Below are 23,337 nucleotides of genomic sequence, written 5' to 3' on the forward strand. Positions count from 1 at the left end.
ATAGTTTAGTTCATCCATTTGTGCTGCTGTGTGGCATTTCATTATAGGAATCTTCCACTGTTGATGGACAATTGTTTTGCAGATTTGTTTCAAAGCCTGAATCTTTTAAGCTTAATATTCATGTTTCTTTTCAAGTTCCATGACATAAAATCTCTTTTGGATTTTAGTTGGACATGCTTTAAATCTACAGTTCAATTTGGAGGGAAAGCACTTCTATGTGATAGTGAATCTTCTCATCCATGAATATGGACTACCCCTCCATTTATGCATCTCTTCATTAATGTCTTTAAATCAAATTTTATAACTCTCTGGATTTGTTCTTAGGTAACTTATGGTTTTTAAATTACTTTTTCTGGTGGTTGTTGCTGATATATTAAAATGTAATTGATTTTTGCATATTGCTAAATTCATTACTTCTATTTTAATAGTGTTCAGGTTCTTTTCATTTATCTATGAAGACAATTGTATAATCTATGAATATTAGTACTATCTTTTCCAATTCTTATGTTATACTGCACAAGCTAGAATCTCACTACAATATTAATAGAGGCAGGAACGGAGAGAACATCCTTGTCTTTTTCCTGACTTTAATGATTCCAACATTGCCCATTAACAGTGCTGTTTTTTGTGAGTTTTTGGTAGATATCCTTCAGCAGGTTAAAGAAGTTTCCTGCTATCATAGTTTGCTAGGTTTTTGAATGTGTTTGTTTTTATAATCCTAAATGGTTGCTGAGTTTTATCAAATGCTTTTTCTGCAACTGACATGATTGTATGGATTTTCCCTTTAACCTGTTAGTGCTGTTAACGTGGTAAATAATTACATCTACAGCCTTTCTATTGTTAAGCTACCCTCATATTCCTAGTATAAACCTGATTTACAAACCCACCCCACCCCCCTCACACACCACACTGTTGGATCCAGTTCTACAAATACACTTGGACTGAAAAGCAATTTAAGTGCCCCAGTTAAACTCTGTGTTCCTGCCTTCAATTTCGGATTGATTATTCCTTTCTTCCTTGCGAGTTCATCAATGCATTTAAGATTTTTAAAAAATATATTTTATCCCCACACACCTTCGGTCAATTAATCTTTGACAAAGGAGGCAAGAATATACAATGGAGAAAAAACAGTCTTTTCAGCCAGTGGTGTTGGGAAAGTTGGACAGCTGCATGTAAATCAGTGAAGTTAGAACACACCTTCACACCATACACAGAAATAAACTCAAAATGGCTTAAAGACGTAAATATAAGACATGACACCATAAAACTCTTAGAACATAGGCAAAACATTCTCTGACATAAATCATACCAATGTTTTCTTAGGTCAATCTCTCAAGGCAATAGAAATAAAAGCAAAAATAAACAAATGGGACCTAATCAAACTTACAAGCTTTTGCAGAGCAAAGGAAATCATAAACAAAACCAAAAGACAACTTATGGACGGGGAGAAAATATTTGCAAATAATGTGACTGACAAGGGCTTAATTTCCAAAATATACCAACAGCTCATACAACTCAATAACAACAACAAAAAAACCCAATTGAAAAATGGGCAGAAGACCTGAATTGATATTTCTTTGAAGAAGACATACTGATGGCCAACAGGCACATGAAAAGATGCTCAACATCACTAATTATTACAATGAGGTACCACCTCACACCGGTCAGAATGGTCATGATTAAAAAGTCTACAAATAACAAATGCTGGAGAGGGTGTGGAGAAATGGGAACCTTGTACACTGTTGGTGAGAATGTAAACTGGTGCAGCCACTATGGAAAATAGTATGGAGGTTCCTCAAAAAACTAAAAATAGTGTTCCCATATGATCCAGCAATCCCACTCCTGGGCATATATCCAGACAAAACTATAATTCAAAAATATCATGTACCCCTATGTGCACAGCAGCACTATTCACAACAGTCAAGACATGGAAACAAGCTAAATGTCCATCAACAGATGAATAGATAAAGAAGATGTGGTACATATATACTATGGAATACTACTCAGCCATAAAAAAGAATGAAATAATGCCATGTGCAGCAACATGGATGGACCTAGAGAGTATCATATTAAGTGAAGTAAGTCAGAAAGAGAAAGACAAATATCATGTGATAGCACTTATATGTGGAATCTAAAATATGACACAAATGAACTTATCTACAAAACAGACTCACACAGAGAACAGACTTGTGGCAGCCAAGGCAGGTGGTGGGGAAGGGATGGACCGGGAGTCTGGGATTAGCAGATGCGAACTATTACATATAGAATGGATAAACAACAAGGTCCTACTGCATAGCACAGGGAACTATATTCAATATTCTGTGATAAACCCTAATGGAAAAGAATATGAAAAAGAATGTATATATAACTGAATCACTTTGCTGTACAGCAGAAATTAACACAACATTGTAAATCAACTATACTTCAATAAAATAAATTTAAATATATATATATATATATATATAATCTATTGATCCGGTAGTCTCACTTCTGGGTATATACCCAAAGGAAATGAAAATAGGTTATTGATGAGACATATGCACTCCCATGTTTACTGCAGCTCTATCCACAACAGCCAAGATATGTAAACAACCTAAGTGCCCACCAACAGATGAATGAGAAAAGATGTAGGGTGTGTATACACATACACACACACACACACACACACACACACACACACACACACAATGGAATTCAGCCATAAGAAGAAAGGAAATTCTGCCATTTGCAACAACCTGGATGGACGTTGAGGAAATGCTAAGTGAGATAAGTCAGACAGAGAAAGACAAATACTGTATGATATTGGAAATCGGAAAAGCAGAGTAAAATGGTGGTTACCAAGGGGGCCAGGGGTGGAGGAATGGTAGAGATGTTAAGATAAAACTTGCAACTAGTAGATAAATAAGTCTTGGAGACTAATACACAGTATAGTGATTATATACAACAAAACTGTATCATAAACTTGCTAAAAGGTTAGAGCTTAATTGATCCCAACCCTAGAAGTTATAATTATGTGACCCCATAGAGGGTCACACTATAATGGCAATCATACATGTATCAAATCAACATGTTGTACACCTTAAACTTACATGATATTGTATGCCAAATATATCCCTATTAAAAAACATTTTTTAATCTAATTTTTTTAAGGTATTTTAGCAGCAAGGTCAGTCAGTTGTCTAGATGTACCTTATTGTTAGAAATACAAGGTCAATTTCCCTTACTTTCCAGCAAACCCAGAAATGCATTAAAAAGTGTTTGTCATAAAGGGATCTAGTTGTATTTTAGAAGGAGAGCCCTTTGAATCATCTAGTCGACCACACTTTTGGAAATCAGAACTTTCTATTACCTATCACTACTTCTCCATTACTATATTTTCTCCTTCTAGATATTTGTTCTCCTGGATCTGTTAATTCGCTTTTTAAATCTTCTGTCTCATAACTTAAAATTTTTTCTCTTTTTTGTAAGCTTGGAGATTTCCTTGTTTTTCTTCTAATTAATATAAATGGTTCCCAGTAGATTCTCTTCTGCTTATTTGTGTTTATTTTATTTTCTTAACCCAAATCTCTTGTTCTCTGACTTTTTTCCCATAGTATATTTTTTTTTCTCAAAAAGAATAATGGTTAGAATTTAAGTTCTCTCCTTTTACCTTCATTGATTCTGTTTTATAGGGGCTATTTAGACCAGTTGTGCAGCTTGGACTACTTTACATATGTCCAGTGTGTTTTTTTCATTATCTGCACAGTCAATACTGATGACCCTGGCTTGTCCCAGCAATTACTTTGCAGTTTCTCTAAATGAGGTCCCATTCTCTGTAGAGCAGAGTGCAAGTTGTCCACCAAAATCCATTCTCTCCTTCGTCCTTAGTCCTTACACAGTAACGGAGTAATCTATGTATATATGGCAGCCAGCTAGGCTACCTTTCCAAGTCTTTCTTGCAGTCAGATGTGGCCATGTGACCAAGGTCTTACCAACGATATATGAGCAAAATTGATGTGTGGCATTTCCAAGCATGGGTCTTAAGACATTGCACTTGGCTCTTTCCCCTTCTTGCCAGCTGAGAGTCCTACATGGCAATGATCTTGCTTCAACTGCACACATAAAGATAGTGATCTAGGGACAGCAGAGCAAGATGGAAGGCACCTGAGACCTAGGTGGCCATGTGGAGCAGGACCAGCCCAAGGCTCTGGACCACAACCAGGGAAGTAAACCTTGTACAGAAGCCACTGGGTTCTTTGTTACGGCAGCTTAGCCTTCACCCTCACATATTCCACCGCTAGAACCACCCGCAGCCCTACCCGCAGCAGCTGCAGGAGTTCTCAGGAGACAAAATTCCACAGCACACCCTGTCTGCACCAAGTGAGGCCGGGGCTTAGAGGTTGTACCCACCTTCCCTGCATGTGGGCTTTTATGGAGCTCCCCAAATCTTTCACTTTTGTTTCTTCCCCTCTCAGGCCATTCCCAAAATGATGATGGAGGAGGAAAGTGGGGGCTGCTTGACCGGCTTTTCTCCTGCTCCCCACCCTCCTTGCTGCTTTTCGGTGAAGAAACAGACTTTTAATGTGGGTACCTTTTTAAGAAAAATCAAAGTTGTCTTTCTTACTGTAACTAGCTCACAAAATAGTTAAGTCAGCAATTGTGCCCTTTTCTGATTTTGTTCTGGAGAGCTGGGAAATGTTCTCCACACCGTCCTACACGTCAAGAAAAACGTAGGGCACGTTGACTGAGGGTGGCAGGTTGGAATCCAAAAGATAATGAGGTAAGACTGGCTGTTCATTTTACCAGTTTTTAAAAATTGTATAAAACCGTTTCCTCCCAAAGATGGTAGTATGCCATCAATCAGAGTTTGGTCAAATAATTCTAGGCAGTTGAGATGAAAAATAGAAAAGCAAACATTTCCATAGGTGGGTAAAGAGATTGGCCTTGAAAAGTCCCCTGAGCTGGTGCAATTCCTGTTTCTTTGCCAGGAGTCCTGAGCTGGACTGATGACAAGCTGTCCCCAGAGCCAGACAGGAGAGCCTGCACACCTGCTGCTCATGGTTTTTTTTTTATCTTCTCCCCCTTTTCCCTCCCCCAGGAGCTACAAAGTGACTTTTAGGTGGAAGGAAATACAGTGCTCCCTTGATATCTGGGGTAGGAGGTTGGTTCCAGGACCCCTGAAGATATCAACATCCACAGATCCTCAAGTCCTATATAAAAAACAACAAAGTGTTTGCATATAACCTATGCATATCCTTCCGTACACTTTATTTTAAAAATATTTATTATTTATTTATTTACTTGCCTGTGCTGGGTCTTAGTTGCGGCACGCGGGATCTTTAGTTGCGGCTTGCGAACTCTTACTTGCGGCATGTGGGGTCTAGTTCCCTGACCAGGGATCAAACCCGGGCCCCCTGCGTTGGAGAGCGGAGTTTTAGCCACTGGACCACCAAGGGAAGTCCCCATCCTCCCGTACACTTTATTTTATTTATTTATTATTATTATTTTTTTGCGGTACGTGGGCCTCTCACTGCTGTGGCCTCTACTGTTGCAGAGCACAGGCTCCGGACACGCAGGATCAGCGGCCATGGCTCACGGGCCCAGCCGCTCCGTGGCACGTGGGATCTTGCCGGACCGGGGCACGAACCCGTGTCCCCTGCATCGGCAGGCGGACTCTCAACCACTGCGCCACCAGGGAAGCCCCTCCCGTACACTTTAAATCATCTCTAGATTACTTATAATACCTCATACAATGTAAATACTATGTATCTAGTTATAAAAACAATGTAAATGCTATGTAAATATTAGTTGCTGGTGTGTAGTAAATTCAAGTTTTGATTTTTGAAACTGTCTGGAATTTTTTTTCTCGCCTATTTTTGATCCACAGATGCAGAACCCGTGGGTATGGAGGGCTGACTGTAAGATCTAAACATTTCTTAATATGAAACACCGTGTGAATCTATATCCTGTCAAGTCTGTTCTCGAGCTAACCAAACAATTCAGGGCACATAGAAAGACCCCACTCTCCTCACAGAATCTAGTAAACTGTCCCTCAAACACCCACCTAGGAACAGGCGCTAAGAATCACATCTACCATCATCCCCGCCCCGCACTGTGCTCCGGAGCTGGAAAGCTGTGCGTGGGTCCCAAGGTACCATCCTTCAGTTTAATCTAAAGTGTACTATGGGTTTTTCTGTGTTTGTACTACAAAGTTGGGGTCTTTCACACTTTCACACTATTGTCATTTTCTTCTCTAATATTGTTTCTCTTTGTTCATTTTGGTGAGTATTAGGATGAAAGTTTTCACAATCATGGCTTTTTTTCCTTGCCAGCACTCTAGTCTTTTATACACGTTTCAAAGCCATGAGTCACGATTACAGCCATAACATGTGGCCTGGCTGGAGCAGAATCTGTCCATCAGAATCCTACTAGCGCCATCTGAAAGAATTATCTGCTCCTTAAACACAAAACTGTCTCCCCAACAATCAAATTTTTACTGAAACTCTTTATACAATAACTTACTTGTATTGAAAGTGTTTTTCTGATTATTAAGTAATACATACTTGTTTTAGAACAGCTGGAAAATACAGAAATGTATAAAGAAGAAAATAAGAATCGTCCATAATTCCACTATCGACCAGAGCTAATCACTCTGTGGGTTTTACTCTTGCAACACCGAGTTTTAGCTCACTAATGCTTCTGAAACCTAGCCACAGACTGTTTTCTTTCAAAGCACTCATGTCTTTTTCCACAGAATATAAAATAGAAACATATAAAAAACATACTCAAGGGGCTTCCCTGGTGGCGCAGTGGTTGAGAGTCTGCCTGCCGATGCAGGGGACGCGGGTTCGTGCCCCGGTCCGGGAAGATCCCACGTGCCGCGGAGCGGCTGGGCCCGTGAGCCATGGCCGCTGAGCCTGCGCGTCCGGAGCCTGTGCTCCGCAACGGGAGAGGCCACAACAGCGAGAGGCCTGCGTACCGCAAACAAACAAACAAACAAACAAAAAACCCCACAAAAAACATACTCAAATAGAACAATGAGGTTTCTTCACAAAGTAGTTTCCTATAAATCCTCCATTTTCCAAATTCCTATGAGTCAGAGGCTCTAATACAGACTACCGAGATTTATTAAAATAATAAAGATAAGAGACCACAGAAGAGAAAGGCCAGGGGCTTATCTCCAGATGCCCCCCCGACTCCTCACGCTACCAGCGGCAAGGTGCCCACTCTTCTTCCGAGCTGGAGGTCTTTCAGTCTTAGGGGCTGTAGCGAGGCGGCGAGGCAGAGCCTGGGAGGGAATCTGCGAGTTGAGGGAAAAGAAAAAAGAGTCAGTGTCGCGTCCTCTCAACCGCCCCCCGCCACTGAGGAAGGGCGTCGTGGATGGGGAGGGCCAGAGTCAGTCAGCAAAGGGCAAGGGCCATGCTACAGAAAACGGGACCCGGGATCGGAGGGGTTGGGCGACAGAGGACAGAGGCAGCTGGCGGGTGTGCAGAGGGCGAGGGACGAGTCAGTGAGAGCCCCCAGCCCCTCGCCCCCGCGTGACTTTGCCTCACCTCTTTCCGGGGCATGTCACCCAAGCGGGAGTCTGTGTTCCTTCTGGGGGCATTATCCCCTCGGCTGTCAGTCCTGCCATACAAATCAAGGGATGAGGATAGGCAGCTGTTCCCCCGACTCTCCCCACACGGGCTGGAAGAACTACTCCCCAATTCTGTCTCTTAAGAATAAGAACAAACAAGACAGACCCGGGGATCAAACAGGAGGAAACATTAGTGGAATCAAATACTGACTTCTATTAGATTGTCACAATCCTAGGACTCTCAGTTCTGAGCTGCAGGGTAAAGAGGAAAAAACTAAGGTAGAAAAACATGGAGAAGAGATTTTGTTTTTTAAGAAGTGAAAAAAAACAAAAACAAAAACGAGACAAACAGCAGAGACAAAAGACAGGTGTGGAGGAGTGAGAGCTGGAGGAGACACCGATCTACATCTCACCCTCACTTCTTCCCCAGACAAGGACAGAAGCTGCTACTCAAAGGACAACACACACACTCCACTCCTCCTGCCCACAATCCAGGTTCCATCCACCCAGGCCCTCCGCCCTTCCCTCCCAGGCTGGTACCCGCGGTGTTCCAGCCTCTTCAGGTAAAGCAGCAGATCCTCGGCAGGCAGTGCCCCCCAGCCCCGAGCTTGGTACAGTCGTAACAGCTGAGACACCTCCATCAGCTGCCTCGAGGATGCGAGCCCATCTCCACCTGAGAGACAAATCAGTAATGGCCGTCATCCTAGGCCCTCCCCCAACCCTATCCCAGCTCTCGGAGTCCAGACAGGCCTTCAGTTCCAGGTACCAGCTCCACGCCCGAGACCTACCCTTTTTATCTGCCGGTAAACCACGACCTGCTTACCTCTCTCTGGGGAGCCACCGCTGGGACCGCCGCTCTGTGAATGGGCTGACGGAAGCTCATGGACCCGGAAAAGACTGGACGCCACGGCTAAGGGCACTTTAGTTTTATGGACCGGGGGTGGGAGGCGTGGCGCCTGAGGGGCTTCCTCCCAAGAAGGGGCAGTCAGAGGACCTAGCAAAGGAAAGAGATTCAAACCAGGAAGTGGGGCAAAATCCAAGGAATCCTGCCACCTTAGCCTTCGTGGGGCTTCGTCACTTTTGCCAGCTCCTAAAGACCCATGCCTGGTAACTGGATCTCCCACCTCTTCCAGGCCTGGCCCCAACCTTCTTCAGAGGTGGTGCTCACCAGACTTAGGGGGCAGCAGGTCGTTGGAGGGGTTCTCGTTGCTCTGGGGAGCTGTCTCCAGCAGCTGGGGGGACAAGACAGTAAGGTTCCCTGAGGACCGCTGAAGAAAGGGACCTCAGTGTCTGAGGGAAGCAGCAACTGGGGAAGTAAGAGCTGGGGCTGGTCACCTAAGTTCCAGAAGGAACTACTGCAACTGGGAGAAGCTGGGACGAAGTCTTAGTCCTAAAAGGCGGATGAAGTCAGAATCCTAGTCTCCCAGAGTAGAAAGAGGAACTGAGGAAGGAGAGGAGAAAACAAGGTGGGACGGGTGGGCCCTCTTACCTGGTGCAAAAACTGCTTGAGGCCCTGCAGCTGGGAAGGGGGCGGCAGCCCTTGCTTCAGGAAGCCGTCCCCGTCGGACCCAGGATCTTCCTCAGGGAACGGCTGCTCTGCCCTGTGATCGGGATGGAAGGTCCCAGCTGCAGAGAAGGCCTCAGCTGTAAAGTGAAACAGGGGCGTGTGCTGTAGGGGAGGGGGTTCTCCACAAATCAGCTCACCACAGGCCTGGAAGGAAGGGGCCTATTAAATATAACAGAGGCAGCACAGCCGGGAGAAGCTGGTCACAGTGGAAAACAGCTAGAGAGGGAAGAACTGAAGGCAACTGAGAGCCGGCACAGCTGAATTCTAAGACAGAAGTGTAGACACAAGGGGAAAGCTATGGTACCCGGCTGCTGAATAAGTAAATACCACCGCAGCACAGAATGGTTTAAGATCAATAGACACGTTCCGGCTCCTTCACCAGGACGTGCCCTCATTCTTCACTCTACCTGGCTGTCACATTTACACCGCACAGAGCACCCCCACCCCCACAAGTCACAGCTGACTGAACCAGGCGTGGCCACCACTCGAGGTCAGCCGACCCAAGGGACAGTTACCAACCCATCAGATCGCCTCTCTTTAAACTGGACCTAAGAAACAGAGGCACCAATGTCTCTGTAAGGTTGTCTAGAGTCTTTCTGGAGTCAGTGTCATGGCTGCTCAAACTCACGTGCAAACCAAACTTGTGAGAGCAAGAACCTGAGGGGGAGAGAGGGCTGGTCGACCAAGAGGAAGGAGCAGATGCCGGGGAGGCAGCGTCCAGAGCCCGCGCAGGCCCCAAGAGACGAGGAACAGCTGTCCGGTTCCTGGCAGCGCCCCTGAACCAAGCCCAGCTCTCATTAAGCACAGATACATCACGTTTCCAATAAGCCTCACTCCCTTTATTTGAACAAACTTGAGCGGATTTCTGCTCCTTGCAGTTTATGGTCACTAAGTCACCTGGGAAACGAAATGCTCAAGTCCCAGACAGAAAGGAAGCTAGGTTAAGAGGGAGCCAATCCGTGTGGGTAAGGAGAACCCCAGTGACTTCTGTCCCCAGTCACCTGAGGATGAAGTGAGATCCGGCTTTGGCTCCAGGGGCTGGAAGGAGTGCTGGCTCTGGAAAGTGGGGCCCAGCAGGAGGCTAAGATCTGGGGAGGGGCTGCAGAGAACAGGTGGCAGCACCCCAGGCAGCTCTTCCTGTGCTTGCCGGCTCTGCTGCAATGCGGGCTTTAGGGCCACGGCCACGGGGGGCACAGCCCAGATCCTCCTCCCCTCCTTCTCCGGTTCCTGTGGCCCAGGGCTGGAGGGGCTGGCAGGAGGGACCTGGGCACAGAGAGGGTGCATTTAAAGAGATGAGACAGGGCACAGACGCTTGAATAAGATTACAAATTAGTAGAACGTCCTTAAAAGGAGGTTGGGGAACATTTATCAAATTTCTATCAAATTTTAAAATGCTTATTTTTGAACTTACAATTCCAGTTCTAGAAATTTTATAGATATACTTGCACAAAGACATCTATTAATGATATTTTTTGCAGCACTGTTTGTAGAAGCAAAATATAGGAAACAACTTTAATGTCCACTAATAAGCACTTGGTTAAGTAAAAAGTCACAAAACTGTGTACAGAAGGCCACTGTTTGGGGGCGGCACTCGAGACACCAGTAACAGCCACTGCTCCTGGGGGGAGGAACCGGGAGACTGAGGTGCAGGGATGGGATGGAGATTAATTTTCACCGTATACCTTTTGAACAGTTTGGATTTTTTTTTTTTAACCATGTGCATGTCATCATCTATTCCAAAAAAAGATTTTAGCTAATAATAAACATTTAATAATTAAAAGAAGGAAGGAGATGCCAACATAGGGGTGAACTATGGACCGCCCTTGGGAGGGAGCTAGATTTCCAAAGAAGGGGTCTAAACACAGTTCTGAGCGCTTACCGGGGAAGCGGGCGGCGGGGCGGCGGTGCTGAGCAGGCGGCTCGCCTCCTCCCAGTGGGCCTGCAGCATGGCCTGCAGCCGCTCCAGCAGCTCCGCCTGCTGCTCCTGCAGCCGCTGCCTCCCACTCTGCAGCTCCCGCGCTCGCGCCTGCTCCCGGGCCAGCCTGAAGGCAAGACGCAAGAGGCGACGTCGGCCCTTTACAAAAGCAGGGACTCGGAGAATAGGAAGAGCCACAAGGGAATACGGAACACGTGAAACTGTGAAAGGCGCCGGGGCCATGCGGGAGAGGCCAGGGCTACAGAGGAAGGGGCCCTTCAGCGCTCCCGCTGGGACTGCGGTCTAACGGGGAGACCGGGGCCGGCACCTGAGCTCATAGTCCTGGGCCACCTGCTGCTGCCTCTCCTCCCGTTCTGCCATCTCCACCTTGAACTGAGCCAACTGACTGGACAACTCCTGCTGGTGCTGTCCACTTAGCTCCTGCAGCTGCTTCCTGGGAGGACACAGGTGAGAAAAGAGGACTGAATCTTGAGACAGAAGAACTAGTCAAATAAAAAAAAGCCAGAGCGCGCGCACGTGAGAGCGAGCCAGCCGGCCCAGCCGTGGCACAGGCGCATTCAGGAAAGAGGACGGCTGGTATCTTAGGATGGGCTCCCCAGAAGCAGAGACTGAGATGAGGATTTATGGGAAAGTGGTTCATTTAAGAAGCATTTCTAGAAAAAAACTGGTAGGGGACTAGGAGGCTGAGGCGGGGAGGCGGGGGGAGGCGGGGAGGCGGGGAGGCGGTTCAGTCCCCCAGGGCGGCTCTGGAAATGTTGCAGCTCGAAGCTCACCACTGTGCCCACCAGGGGCAAGGGAGCTGGAAACGTACATTCCTGTGGCCATCAGTTACCGGTTAAGTGCTACTTCCTATGGGGTGACAATGGAAAATCCCCAAGCACATCTGGCTCTCCCTGTGAACCTGAAGGCAGCTCTCCCACCGAGACACTGAGAGCAGCCAGCGCGTTGCAAGAAGGTAAAGGGATCTGAGAGGGCCTGGGCCGAGCCTGACACCACCTGCTGCGGCTGGGGACAGGCAGCGGCCAGTGAGCCCCGTGTACCTGTGATGCTCCCGCAGGGAGGCTGCTTGGCGCAGGCTGCTCTCCTGAGCTTGCGCCAGCCTCTCCGTCACCCGCTGCTCCAGCTGCATGGCCAGCTCCGACTCCATCTGGATCCGCTGGGTTTCACACCGGGCCTGGGGGTAAGGGAAGGCAGGGTCATTGTCAGCTCGGTTCTATCCGGGCTTAGAAGAGGATGGAGGATATAAGGTAGACAAAAAAATCCATGTACCAACGTTACCTCAATATGCCTAAGTGATAAAGAAACAAGAATTTTGCCACAAGGAGTGAAAGAGGTTTCCTTTCCTTATTAAACCATGAGGTGCGCACACCTTATATGTACACAAGAGGAAAAATGACTTTGGACGATAGAAATATCTTTTTTTTAGACAAAAGAAAAGTTAGGTAGAACAATCAAATGTGTTACACGTGTCTGAGGTAACACATGCGATATTCCTGGTGTACCACCTGAAACCCAGGAAGCATTCAAAAATGTCCGCGCTCCCTCCTCCTAAAGCGGCATCATTGTCTCTATTTTCTCACCTCATAATCCTTCTTCAACTCACTGAAATCTGACTTCCACTCATAGTCCTTCATGGCAAGGAACTTAATTTCTAACTCCCGCAGTGGTTATTTCTCAGTCTTTATCTTATGTGATCTCACTGCGACACCTGCCACCTACATCAGTTTTTCCTTCTCAAACCATTTTTCCCTTCACTCCTGTGATACCACCAGCCATGCGACCTCATTCTCTCCGACCGCTCTTCAGTCTCAGCTAACTGCTCCTCCTCCAACTGCCCGTCAAGGCAGAATGCTTCCTTGAGTTCTGTCTTCAGTTTTCTTTTTGACCACATGCTACCATTCTGGGTCACTGATGCTTTTACCTGTGTAGAGCAAATGTCTAGCATTTAGGCCATGTTTTTTGCTACTGTTTATACCTTAAAACACTTTCTAAATCTCTCTCTTTAGCCAGGACCTTTCTTCTAAGCTTTAAGCCCATATACCCAGAAACCAACTGTATATGCCTCAAATAGAACACATCCAAAATTGAGCTCATTTGTTTTCCTATCCTCAAAACTTTTCCTATTATATTTCTTGCCTTAGTTAACGGCACCACTCTCCACTGAAACACCCAACCTATTTGAAACCAGGAGTTATTCTTGACTCCTCCCACATCTTTGCCCCTCCCACTGGTCATTTCAGTCTAGTCAATACTAACGGCTAATTTACCCTTCTGCTTGCTACTACGTTAATTCAATATTACTTCAAGTCTAACTGATCTCCCTGCCTCTATTCTACCCTCCACCCTCTCTCATTCCGGCCCTAGTGGAACCTCTACTTTGTGCCTGAGTGAATATTCTAAAGCACAAAGATGCTCAATTCGTTTCCTCGTTTGAAACCCTTCAAATGTCCCTACTGTCTAAGGAATAAAGTTCTGGCTGCTTAAACTGGCTTATAAGGCCCTTTATGATCTCCCACTCATCTATCTCAGCTCTCCCAAACAGGTTCCAATCATACCAAACTCCTTACAGTTACCTAAATTCTTTTTGTTAATTTTTTAAAATTGTGGTAAGAAACGCATAATACAAAACCTACTTTCTTAACCATTTTTAAGTGTACAGTTAGGTAGTATTAACTATATTCATGTTGTTGTACAGATCTGTAGAAATTTTTTCATCTTGTAAAACTGCAACTCTAGGGCTTCCCTGGTGGCGCAGTGGTTGAGAATCCACCTGCCAATGCAGGAGACATGGGTTCGAGCCCTGGTCTGGTAAGATCCCACATGCCGCAGAGCAACTAAGCCTGTGCACCACAACTACTGAGTCTGCGCTCTAGAGCCTGCGAGACACAACTACTGAAGCCCACACGCCTAGAGTCCATGCTCCGCAACAAGAGAAACCACCACAATGAGAAGCCTGCGCACTGCAACAAAGAGTAGGACCCGCTAGAGAAAGCCTGCGTGTAGCAACGAAGACCTAACACAGCCAAAAAATAAACAAATAAATAAAAAATTTAAAAAAAAACAACCTGGGGCTTCCCTGGTGGCGCAGTGGTTGAGAATCCGCCTGCTGATGCAGGGGACACGGGTTCGTGCCCTGGTCCGGGAAGATCCCACATGCCGCGGAGCCGCTGGGCCCGTGAGCCATGGCCGCTGAGCCTGAGCGTCCGGAGCCTGTGCTCCACAACGGGAGAGGCCACAACAGTGAGGCCCGCATACCACAAAAAAAAAAAAAAAAAAAAAAAAAAAAAACTGAAACTCTATACTCACTGAACAACAACTCCCCATTTCTCCCTCCCCAGCCCCTAACATCACCACTGTTTCTGTTTCCATGATTTTGAATACTCTAGATGACTTGTTACCTAAATTCTTTTTTTTAGTTTCATGTGTACAACACAGTGATTCAATATTTTTATACATTATAAAATAATCACTACCCTAAATTTTTTTAATGAAAAAACTTTATACTCCATCTGAGCCAGCAATTCCACTTTAAAGAATCTATCCCTAGGGCTTCCGTGGTGGCGCAGTGTTTGAGAGTCCGCCTGCCGATGCAGGGGACACGGGTTCGTGCCCCGGTCCGGGAGGATCCCACATGCCGCGGAGCGGCTGGGCCCGTGAGCCATGGCCGCTGGGCCTGCGCGTCCGGAGCCTGTGCTCCGCAACGGGAGAGGCCACGGCAGTGAGAGGCCAGCGTATCACAAAAAAAAAAAAAAAATCTATCCCTACAGAAGGGGTGCCAAAAATTTATGTACAATGATGTTCACTGCAGCACTATTTTTTTTTTTTTTTTTTGGCCACAACGTGTGGCTTGCGGGATCTTAGTTCCCCAACCAGGGATCGAACCCATGTCCTCTGCATTAGCAGGTGGATTCTTAACCACTGCGCCACCAGGGAAGTCCCAACATGTTTTAAAGAAAAACGACTGTCAACTAAGAATTCTATATGGGGAGGGCGGGGGGAATGTGAGGAAAATTCTTCAACAATGAAGGAGAAATGAAAACATTCCCTTATGAATAAAAGCTAAGGGTGATCATTACTAGTGGACCTGCCCTACAAGAAATTCTAAAGGGAGTCCTTCAGGGTGAAATGAAATGAAATTAGACAGTAACTTGAAGCCATATGAAGAAATAAAGCCATATGAAGCAACTGATAAAGGTTGCTACACAGGCAAATATAAACCTATATTATTGTACTTTTGGTTTGTAACTCCTTTTTTCCAATATGATTTAAAAGGCAAAGGCATAAAACAGTAATTACAAATCTGTAACAATAACAATATGAAGGGGGAGGGACAGAGACACATAGGAACAGAGTATACGCTACTGACACTAAAGTAGGTATTATCCAAACGAGGTTATTATTGCTTTAAGAAGTTAATTGTAATCCCAAGGTAACCATTCAGAAAATAACTTTAAAAATATACAGAAAAGGAAAGAGGAAAAGATAACAGTATACTACAAAAATATCAACAAACTATCAAAAAAAAAAAAAGGGCAGTAATGGAGGAACTGAGGAACAAAAACATTTAAGACATAAAAAACCAAACAGCTAAATGGCAGAAGTCCTTCCTTATCAGTAATTACTTTAAATGTAAACAGATTAAATGTTCCAATTAATAGGCAGGAATTGACATAATGGATTAAAAAAAAAAAACATGATGCACCTATACGTTGTCCACAAGAGACTCACTTTACAAAGACACAAAAAGGTTGAAAGTAAAAGGATGAAAAATGATAGTCTATGCAAATAGTAAACAAAAGACAGGGTGGGGGCTATATTAATATCAGACAAAATAGATTTTAAGCAAAAAGGTTATATTAAGAAGATATAGCAGTTATAAATATATGTGTACCTAATACAGCCCCAAAATATATGAAGAAAAAAAAATGACAGAATTGAAGGGAGAAAACAGACAGTTCTACAACCACAGCTGGAGACTTCAATACCCCACTTTCAATAATCGATGGAACAATAACGAAATGGAGGACATGAACAACACTAAAGCCAGGCGCTACTCTGGGATTTAACAGTAAATAGACAAAAATCATTGCCCTCATGCACCTTACAGAAAATAAACAAGATACACTATTGCGGAGGTGGAGTGGGGAAATGGGTGAAATCGGTGAAGGGGATCAAGAGATACAAACGTCCAGCTATAAAATAAATAAGTCACAGGGATATAATGCACAGCATAGGGAATATTCAATGATATTGTAATAACTTTGAATAGTGACAAATGGTAACTAGACTTATCATGGTAATCACTTGGTAACATATATAAAAATATCAAATCACTGTGTTGTACACCTGAAACGAATATAATATTGTAAGTCAATTATACTTCAATTTTAAAAAATTAAATACTAAGTAAAATAAATAAAAAGGTATATTATGTAGTATAGTAGGAGAAAAATTAAACAGGGAAGGGAACAGGGATTGTCAGAGGTCGCAGATTTTACTCAGTGTGGTGGGGGAAGAACTCACTAGGAAGATGGCGTCTGAGTAAAGAGTTCTCCTTACTCTAAATTCTTATTTATCACACTCCTTCAAAAATGTGTGTGCTCGACAAACCCCCCATCTATCTGGTGAGCTCCTTGTTGGCCGGGGCTATTGTGTTAGGACTATCCCAGCACAGAGCTTACATAGAAGGACCGTTCGATAGGTTTACTGAATGCCCACATCGACACGCACAGCTAGCATCAGTTCAGGGGGTACGGCAGCGTATAAATTGCTCCTGAATTTTTTACTAATGTCTTCACCCTTGGCCCTCCATGATAAATTAGTTTCCATGTGGTCAGCCCTCCAACTCAATGGGCCAGGTGAAAAGTAAAAGTGTGTTTTCTCAAACACTGGCCTCACTAAGCCAGAAACCGGGTGTCTCCTTAAGTCAACTATTATAATAAGGAAAGACGTCTCTCAGAAACTCATTAATGTGCCCTTACCACACATTTTATGCATAAAAAGAGAGGCCCATAAAGGCCAAAATTCTAGTTAAAAATGCGAGTGTTTGCGCTGACTCCTGAAAGTCACTCTGCCTCAGACCTACGTCTCCTCACCAGGAACTCTCCTCAAGAAGCTCTGCCTCCTGACCTGCGCCAGGCTCATCTCCAGCTGCAAGGCGTCTCTCTCTCTCCGCGCTGTGTCCAGCTCTCCTTGCAACCGCCGCACCTCAGACTGCACCAATGCCAGCTGCTGCTGGGCCTCCCGGGCTGCCTGAGCCTCCCTCTGGGTGTTCCCATAAGAAAGAGAAATCAAACTTCAGTTCATACCTCATTGCCTGTCTCCGGGTTACCTCTAGTCCCCGATTCATCCTCCCATGCCCTAAAAACCAAGCTTCCTCTCTCCTCACATGTGACCTGTTTCCTCATCTCCGTTGAACCTCACTCTTCGACCTTCCATGGATTTGATGCCCCCAGCCCTTCCTGCAGGCCCTACACTCTCAATCTTCTCTCCCACGTATAGTTCTTCACTCTCCATCCCAGTCCACTACATCGTGTTTTCTGACATCTGTCTCATTCAATTATTTTGTCCTTCATCTGTTCCCCCATTCCCCAAGTGCCACCTTTACCTTCTCCCTTTCCAACTGAGCCTCGCTCTCCTCCTGCAGTGCCTGGTAGCGTTCCTTAAGATGACGCTCCTGCCGGGCCCAGGTCTGCCGTTCTTCTTCTAGGGCCACCTGAAGTGTCTCCAACTGCTGACGCTCACTGAGTTGCCCAGCCCGAGCCTCATCCCGTTCTTCCTGCAGGGCCCGGCACCGCTGCTGTTCCAGCTCCAAGCTTAGGGTCAGAGCTTGCCTTTCCTCTTCCTATCGCCCCAGGAGAAAACCAAGATCCTTAGCATGCCCTCAAGAGACCAGCAATCTGCCCCCTTACCCCCATACAATGTGCCCGCTGAGAATCATATCTGTTAAAATACAAGAGTTAACAAGCCCACAAGATTATATGGTAAATAAGAGCTTCTGTTCCAGAGTTAGGTAGATTTGGGTTCAAATCTCAGTTTGAATCCCAGCTCTGCATTTGCTTTGTGTTCTGAGGCACACATCCTTATCTGTCAAGTGGGCATATTACAGTCTACCTTGTGAGGATTAAAGTTAAAAGCGTACGTAAAGAATTTAGCACAGTGTCTGGCGTGCAGTAAGTACTCAATATACAATAGCTATCACCATCGTCATCAAAAGAAATTCCACAAAGACTAGAAAATCCAGCCTACAATCAGGTACTATCCAACCAGCAGCTACCATCAGCGCTCCTGGATGTAGCCTGTTAGGAACATAAGTACCAGCATGCATGTAGCAAGCATGCGTCACGCATGCAAGAAATTCTAAACCTGGCTACTAATTCATATGGGTAATCTTATCATTTCAGCAATTAGAAACTTGAGTAAGTCTCATCCCATACTTTTTCTGGTCTGCCAGAGACCAGGTTTCTCAAACCTGGCTGAACGAAATCACCTAGGAAATTTCTGAAAATATTTAGGCTCCCCAACCCTCCATATATCAAAACCTCTGGGAAAGGGTCAGAAATCTGTATTTAAAAATAATTATCCAAATGATTTAATGAAGATACAATTTGCTGAGTCTCTCAAACTTACTTGGTGGCAGAGCTTACTTTCTGTAGAGTATCTAGCAGAACTAGTGATTTCGTTTTCTTTTTCAAATCTTCTTTTATGTATGTATTTATTTATTTATTTGGCCATGCCACCGAGGCATGTGGGATCTTAGTTCCCTGACGAGGGATTGAACCCGTGCCCCCTGCAGTGGAAGCACAGAGTCTCAACCATTAGACCGCCAGGGAAGCCCCCAGAACTTGTGTTTTAAAGAACACATTTTGCCCTGGTGCAACTCAAATTATGAACGCCCACAATCCATCAAAAGACCGTATCCCTCTAGAAGTAATTAACAGCCTCTACTGGAATTAACCCAGGAAGCATTCTCACCAGTGTCTCTCTTTCCCGTTGCTGCAGTCTGGCACCTTCCTGCTCACGATTCAGGGCCTCCATGGCCTCAGAAAGGCTTTGTTCCAGGCGGGTTACTGTCTTTCAAGGAGAGAGGAACACAGGACGGAGGAACTGAGGGGAATCCCTGTACTTCGAAAATCATTAACAACGTAAACTCTAAAAGCAAAAGTTAACTAAACGACGTGGGGGCCAGAGAGAAGACCACATGGCGTGAGGAAAGCTGAGAAGACATCAACCATGCAAGTCTGACAGCAGAAACACTGAAGGGAGAGGAAGCGAGAACTGTCAGGCCAGCTATGGCAAGATTGAGGTCACTCTGTCAGGAACCCTGACTCCAGAGCTGTTTCTACCCTCTCCCGTCCAGCCGTCGGTGACCTACGTTCTAAAGCCCCATGACCCAGGTTGCACACCTCCTGCTGCTTGCTTCTGGTGAGTTCAGCTGCCTGGCGCTCCTCCTGGAGTCCCCGAAGCACCTCTGTCCGCTCAGCTTCATGCTGGTTCCAGCCCTTCACCACGCGAGCCAGGGTCTCAGGAAAGTCAGGTAGAATTTCAAATAATTTTTTTGCCCTCTTTCAGCCCACAGGAGCAGGGGCAACAGCCACCTTCTCTCAGTAGTCAGTTAACCCACCACTTACCCCAGCTCCTACCATGAACAAAGAAATGTTGGTTGGCCTCCCCCTATTCACTATTCCTTGGTGCCCCCCGTGGAGAGACCCACCCGCGTTCCGCTACCCTGGCACCTTGTCCAGTTGTTCAATCATGATATCTTTCTTGCGGTCGGCAGTCACGGCCACCGCTAACTGTTGCTGAAGCTCTAGCACGCGGGTCTGCAGGCTCTGAATATGGCGCTCGCAATGCTGGGGAGAAGGGGGAGGAGTCTGGACGTTGCCATCCTTAGTTTGAGCAAAGCTCCAAACTTTCCAGCTCCTCTACAGGGGAAATGGGCTGGAGACAGGGAGCCTGGGTCCCAAGAACAGAACAGGTGCGGGGAAGGAGAATCAGGAATTCTGGAGCCTAAGACCTCCAACACCTTCCTCTACCACCTCCGGAAGCAGGGGCTTAGTTTCCAGCCTCTGCCCTTTTCCAGATCTCCTGGGAAAAACTTCCATGAACCTTTTGGCAGGGGTGCAGCAGTCCATGCTGCAAAGAGTGAGAAGTTACTCCTGCCCTAAGAAGCATACCGGACACAATGATTCAACATGGCAAGGATAAAGGGGAAAGCCTTTCATTCGTGGCCAGGCAGTTTAAAATGGAGGAAGAGAAGGTTCCAAAAATGACAACACAACCAATAATTCTGACTCTTCCTCTGCCTTGTCCCTCTCTCTGCCCCCTTCAGATAGGCTGAGACTCACAGAAACAAAGCTCATTATATCACTGGTAGCTTTGCACAAGCCAACCAAGTTTGTTGTTCATTCACCAAACATGCACAGGGTATTTCTATGAGTTCGGTATATTCTAGACTTTAGGAAGAAAGTGCTGAACAAGATAAGGTGTGACCTGCATGGAGCTTAGGTTTTAGAGGGGGAAAACAAACAAGATATATCAGACTTTGATAAACTACATGACGGTAATAACAGAATGATCTGAGGGAATAATACCTGGAGGGGAGGTGTGCCATTCTAGCTAGGATGGTCAAAGAAGGCCTGCCTTCCAGCAGAGCCATTTCAGCAAAGCCCCAGCCTGCAGGCCCTTAACCTTCAGCCCCTTTTCTAATCTTTGCTGCTGTCAAAAAGAAGCCTTTATATCTCACCTTGCGACGGGTATGCTCTGAATCCAGTGCATCTCTCAGCCCCTGAAAGTCCGGGGGATTGAGTGGGGCCCCTGACTGAAGGCTGGTGTAGCGGGGAAACAACTCCTCCAGGGCTTGGGCTGAGCTAGATGGAGTTAAGTCGTGCAGGGGCCGGGTGCTGAGCAAATCAGGTAGAGAATATTAGGGTTGGGAAAGCTTTTGAGATCCACTAGTCCAACTGTGACATTTTACAAATGAGGAAGCTGAAACTCAGGGCAGGAGACTTGTCCAAAGTTACAAAGCTAGGTAGATAAGTGATAGAGCCACAGACAGCACGCAGGTCTGTGATTCACTCTATAGTGCTCCCTCCTCTATTCCACACTCCCTGCAGTACAAGTCTCAGCAGAAACAAACTAGCTCTTCTGGAGGAAGAAGGACTAGAAGCTGGGAGAGAGGCAGGTACTAAGCAGCAGATGCCCATGTTCCCAAAGGAGGAAAGGGGATAGAAGAAAGGAGACAAAGGATGAAAACTGAAAGCTAAGTGACAAGCATCTTAGGTCCTTAAGAGATACAAAAGCAGTAAAGGGAGAACTAAGCACTAGAACACTTGGCTTTCCAAGAAAGAAAGGAACTCAGCTAGGAGAACCCCAAGGAAAAACTCACTTAAGTAAGGTGGCCGTGCTGTCACTGTCAAAGGAGTCCTCTTCCCGTCTCTCTGAGCCGGCACCTGGAGTAGCAGGATCCCCTGTGGGCAGCCAGAGAGGCCCACAGCCAGGGTCAGGTAAGGACAGGAACAGGGACCACTTGAAGAAGAGGTCCTTCCTTTCTACTTCACCCACTCCTCCTGCCTGCTCCCAAAGAACGGGAACCTTTCCTCCAGAAATCTCTTATCTCCGAGGTCTAGGTTGCCACCCCCCACACACCCTGCTTCCTTTCTCCACTTTTTCCCACCCCTTAAATCTAGGTTCTCCTTTATAGGGAAGGGGTTGACTCACGATAGGCCGTATCTCGTGAGGTTTGGAGCATGCTCTGGAGTTGACCCCGAACACTTTCCATCTCAAAGATATGCTTGGAACCATCCTAGAAAAAGCAACATGGAAAGCAGATGCAATAATCCATAATCTACCTACTGCCAGGGTAGGTGGCATCCAGTAGCCCCTAAGGCCCAAGAATGTTTACTCTCACACCTAGGAAAACAAGAAAAATAGGACTGACCTAGTAAGAAACTCAAATGTCTACAGAAGCCAGACAGGTAATGTAAATGAATTAATTGGGCACCTTAAGACAAGAGTGGTGAGGATTCTTGCCAACTAGAGAGCAAATATCCTGTCTAAAGACTCTGTAGTCCATGGCTATCAGTTTTTCAAACTCTGGGCAGCCTAACCAGCCTGCAGATTGGTTATGATACCTGCTCTATCTGACACTGTCTATCTATAACATGTATAATTGATTAAACTATGTTTTAAGGATTTACATGCCAAATTTCGAACCATATGATCAAAACAGTTTTGGGCTGGAAGGATCTCAGCATATTTTCCTTCAGTCCCTAGTTCCCTCTGGGGATGAAGAAACGTTATCCTCACTCCCGGCACCCACATCCCAGTTAAAGCACAGCAACCTATCCCACAGGTGTCTCTGAAGGGAAAAAAAAAAAAAAAAAGAGCTAGTAGTTTCACAACTTTCCAAATTATGATGGCCCAGGCCACTCTCTCCCTCATAAACATTTGTTCCCAGGAACAAGCATGACTGACTGTGTAGTTAAAAGGAATTTGGAATCAACAATAGGAGTTCAAGTCTCAGTAAAGCTATTGTTATTTTACCACCCCCGATCCCAAGACCCTAGAGGTTACCAAGACACACACCTCCCTCACCTTTTTCTTCAAGTTGTTCTCCAATCCAACCGACAAGCTGTGACTCAGTTCTTGGGCCAAGCCATCTAACACCTCATGAGGAGGTGGGAAGGTGGTTGGCAAAAACAGCTGGGCTCGGGCTGTGCTCTCTGCTTGACGACTGACGTGCAAAGAAGTATACAGCTGGGAGGTCACCTCAGAGGATGCTTGGTTCAGCCCAGGGGCTTCTGATGAATCACTCAGGAGATCCTTGGTCCGGAGAGGTGAACTGGGGCTGGTAGCTGATGTTGCCATGTGTACAGGAGAGAGACAACTGGAGACAGCAGAGCTGGGAACTCCTGGTTCTGCTTTAGGAGAGCCCAGGGGGAAAGGACCCCGAGAAGGAAGATTTGGGAGAAAGCAGGAAGACTCCAAGTGAAGGATTCTTGTTGAATGAGGGTATGGAGCCTTTCTGGTTAGAGGAAAGGTTTCCAACGGTTCCAGAGGCCATGGGAGAGGGCAAAAGGATTTCTTTCCACAGCTCCTGGTAACAGTGGAAAAGGAGGGTGCAGCAAGCAGAGGGTGGGGACAGAAGACCTGCTGCAGTTCCTCTGGAGCACTGAAAGCTGCAGCTCAACTTCTGGCACAGGCTATCACTGGTCAACTGAGCTCTTAAGTTTTCACACCCAGAACGTGCAAACTGAAACGGACCCAAATCCAACAGAG

The 23,337-nt window shown here is 45.9% G+C and overlaps 1 protein-coding gene across 9 annotated transcripts; it reads right to left on the reverse strand.

Moving 5' to 3' along the window:
* Positions 1–5,245: 5,245 nt before the first annotated feature.
* CNTROB (centrobin, centriole duplication and spindle assembly protein) lies at positions 5,246–23,212 on the reverse strand. 9 transcript variants are annotated; one of them, XM_059048959.2, is made up of 20 exons: positions 22,654–23,212; positions 21,778–21,862; positions 21,446–21,527; positions 20,804–20,960; positions 19,794–19,910; positions 19,464–19,580; positions 19,033–19,131; positions 17,666–17,902; positions 17,188–17,322; positions 12,099–12,232; positions 11,366–11,491; positions 11,002–11,164; positions 10,124–10,385; positions 9,045–9,199; positions 8,724–8,787; positions 8,379–8,549; positions 8,096–8,228; positions 7,533–7,605; positions 7,189–7,279; positions 5,246–5,393 (listed from the first exon to the last, which is right to left on the reverse strand). In XM_059048959.2, exons 1-20 carry the CDS (start codon positions 22,924–22,926, stop codon positions 5,269–5,271), a joined length of 2,799 nt encoding a protein of 932 aa, XP_058904942.2. In that variant the 5' UTR covers positions 22,927–23,212; the 3' UTR covers positions 5,246–5,268. The 9 variants fall into 9 exon arrangements, with proteins under 9 accessions (XP_058904942.2, XP_066878170.1, XP_066878171.1 ...); XM_067022069.1 differs by having other exon boundaries at positions 19,033–19,127; positions 19,433–19,580; positions 22,654–23,026; XM_067022070.1 differs by having other exon boundaries at positions 19,033–19,127; positions 19,433–19,580; positions 20,804–20,927; positions 22,645–23,026.
* Positions 23,213–23,337: the final 125 nt, after the last annotated feature.

This window comes from Kogia breviceps, chromosome 19 (assembly GCF_026419965.1).
Source record: "Kogia breviceps isolate mKogBre1 chromosome 19, mKogBre1 haplotype 1, whole genome shotgun sequence".
Lineage (NCBI taxonomy): Eukaryota > Metazoa > Chordata > Mammalia > Artiodactyla > Physeteridae > Kogia > Kogia breviceps.

Coding starts and splice junctions, on each gene's coding strand:
- CNTROB (XM_067022068.1), bottom strand. CDS start 22,926: ATGGCAACATCAGCTACCAGCCCCAGTTCACCTCTCCGGACCAAGGAT. Junction 9,200..10,123: donor GGATCTCACTTCATCCTCAG/GTGACTGGGGAC, acceptor TTCACTTTACAG/CTGAGGCCTTCTCTGCAGCT. Junction 7,280..7,532: donor GTGACATGCCCCGGAAAGAG/GTGAGGCAAAGT, acceptor CTCAACTCGCAG/ATTCCCTCCCAGGCTCTGCC.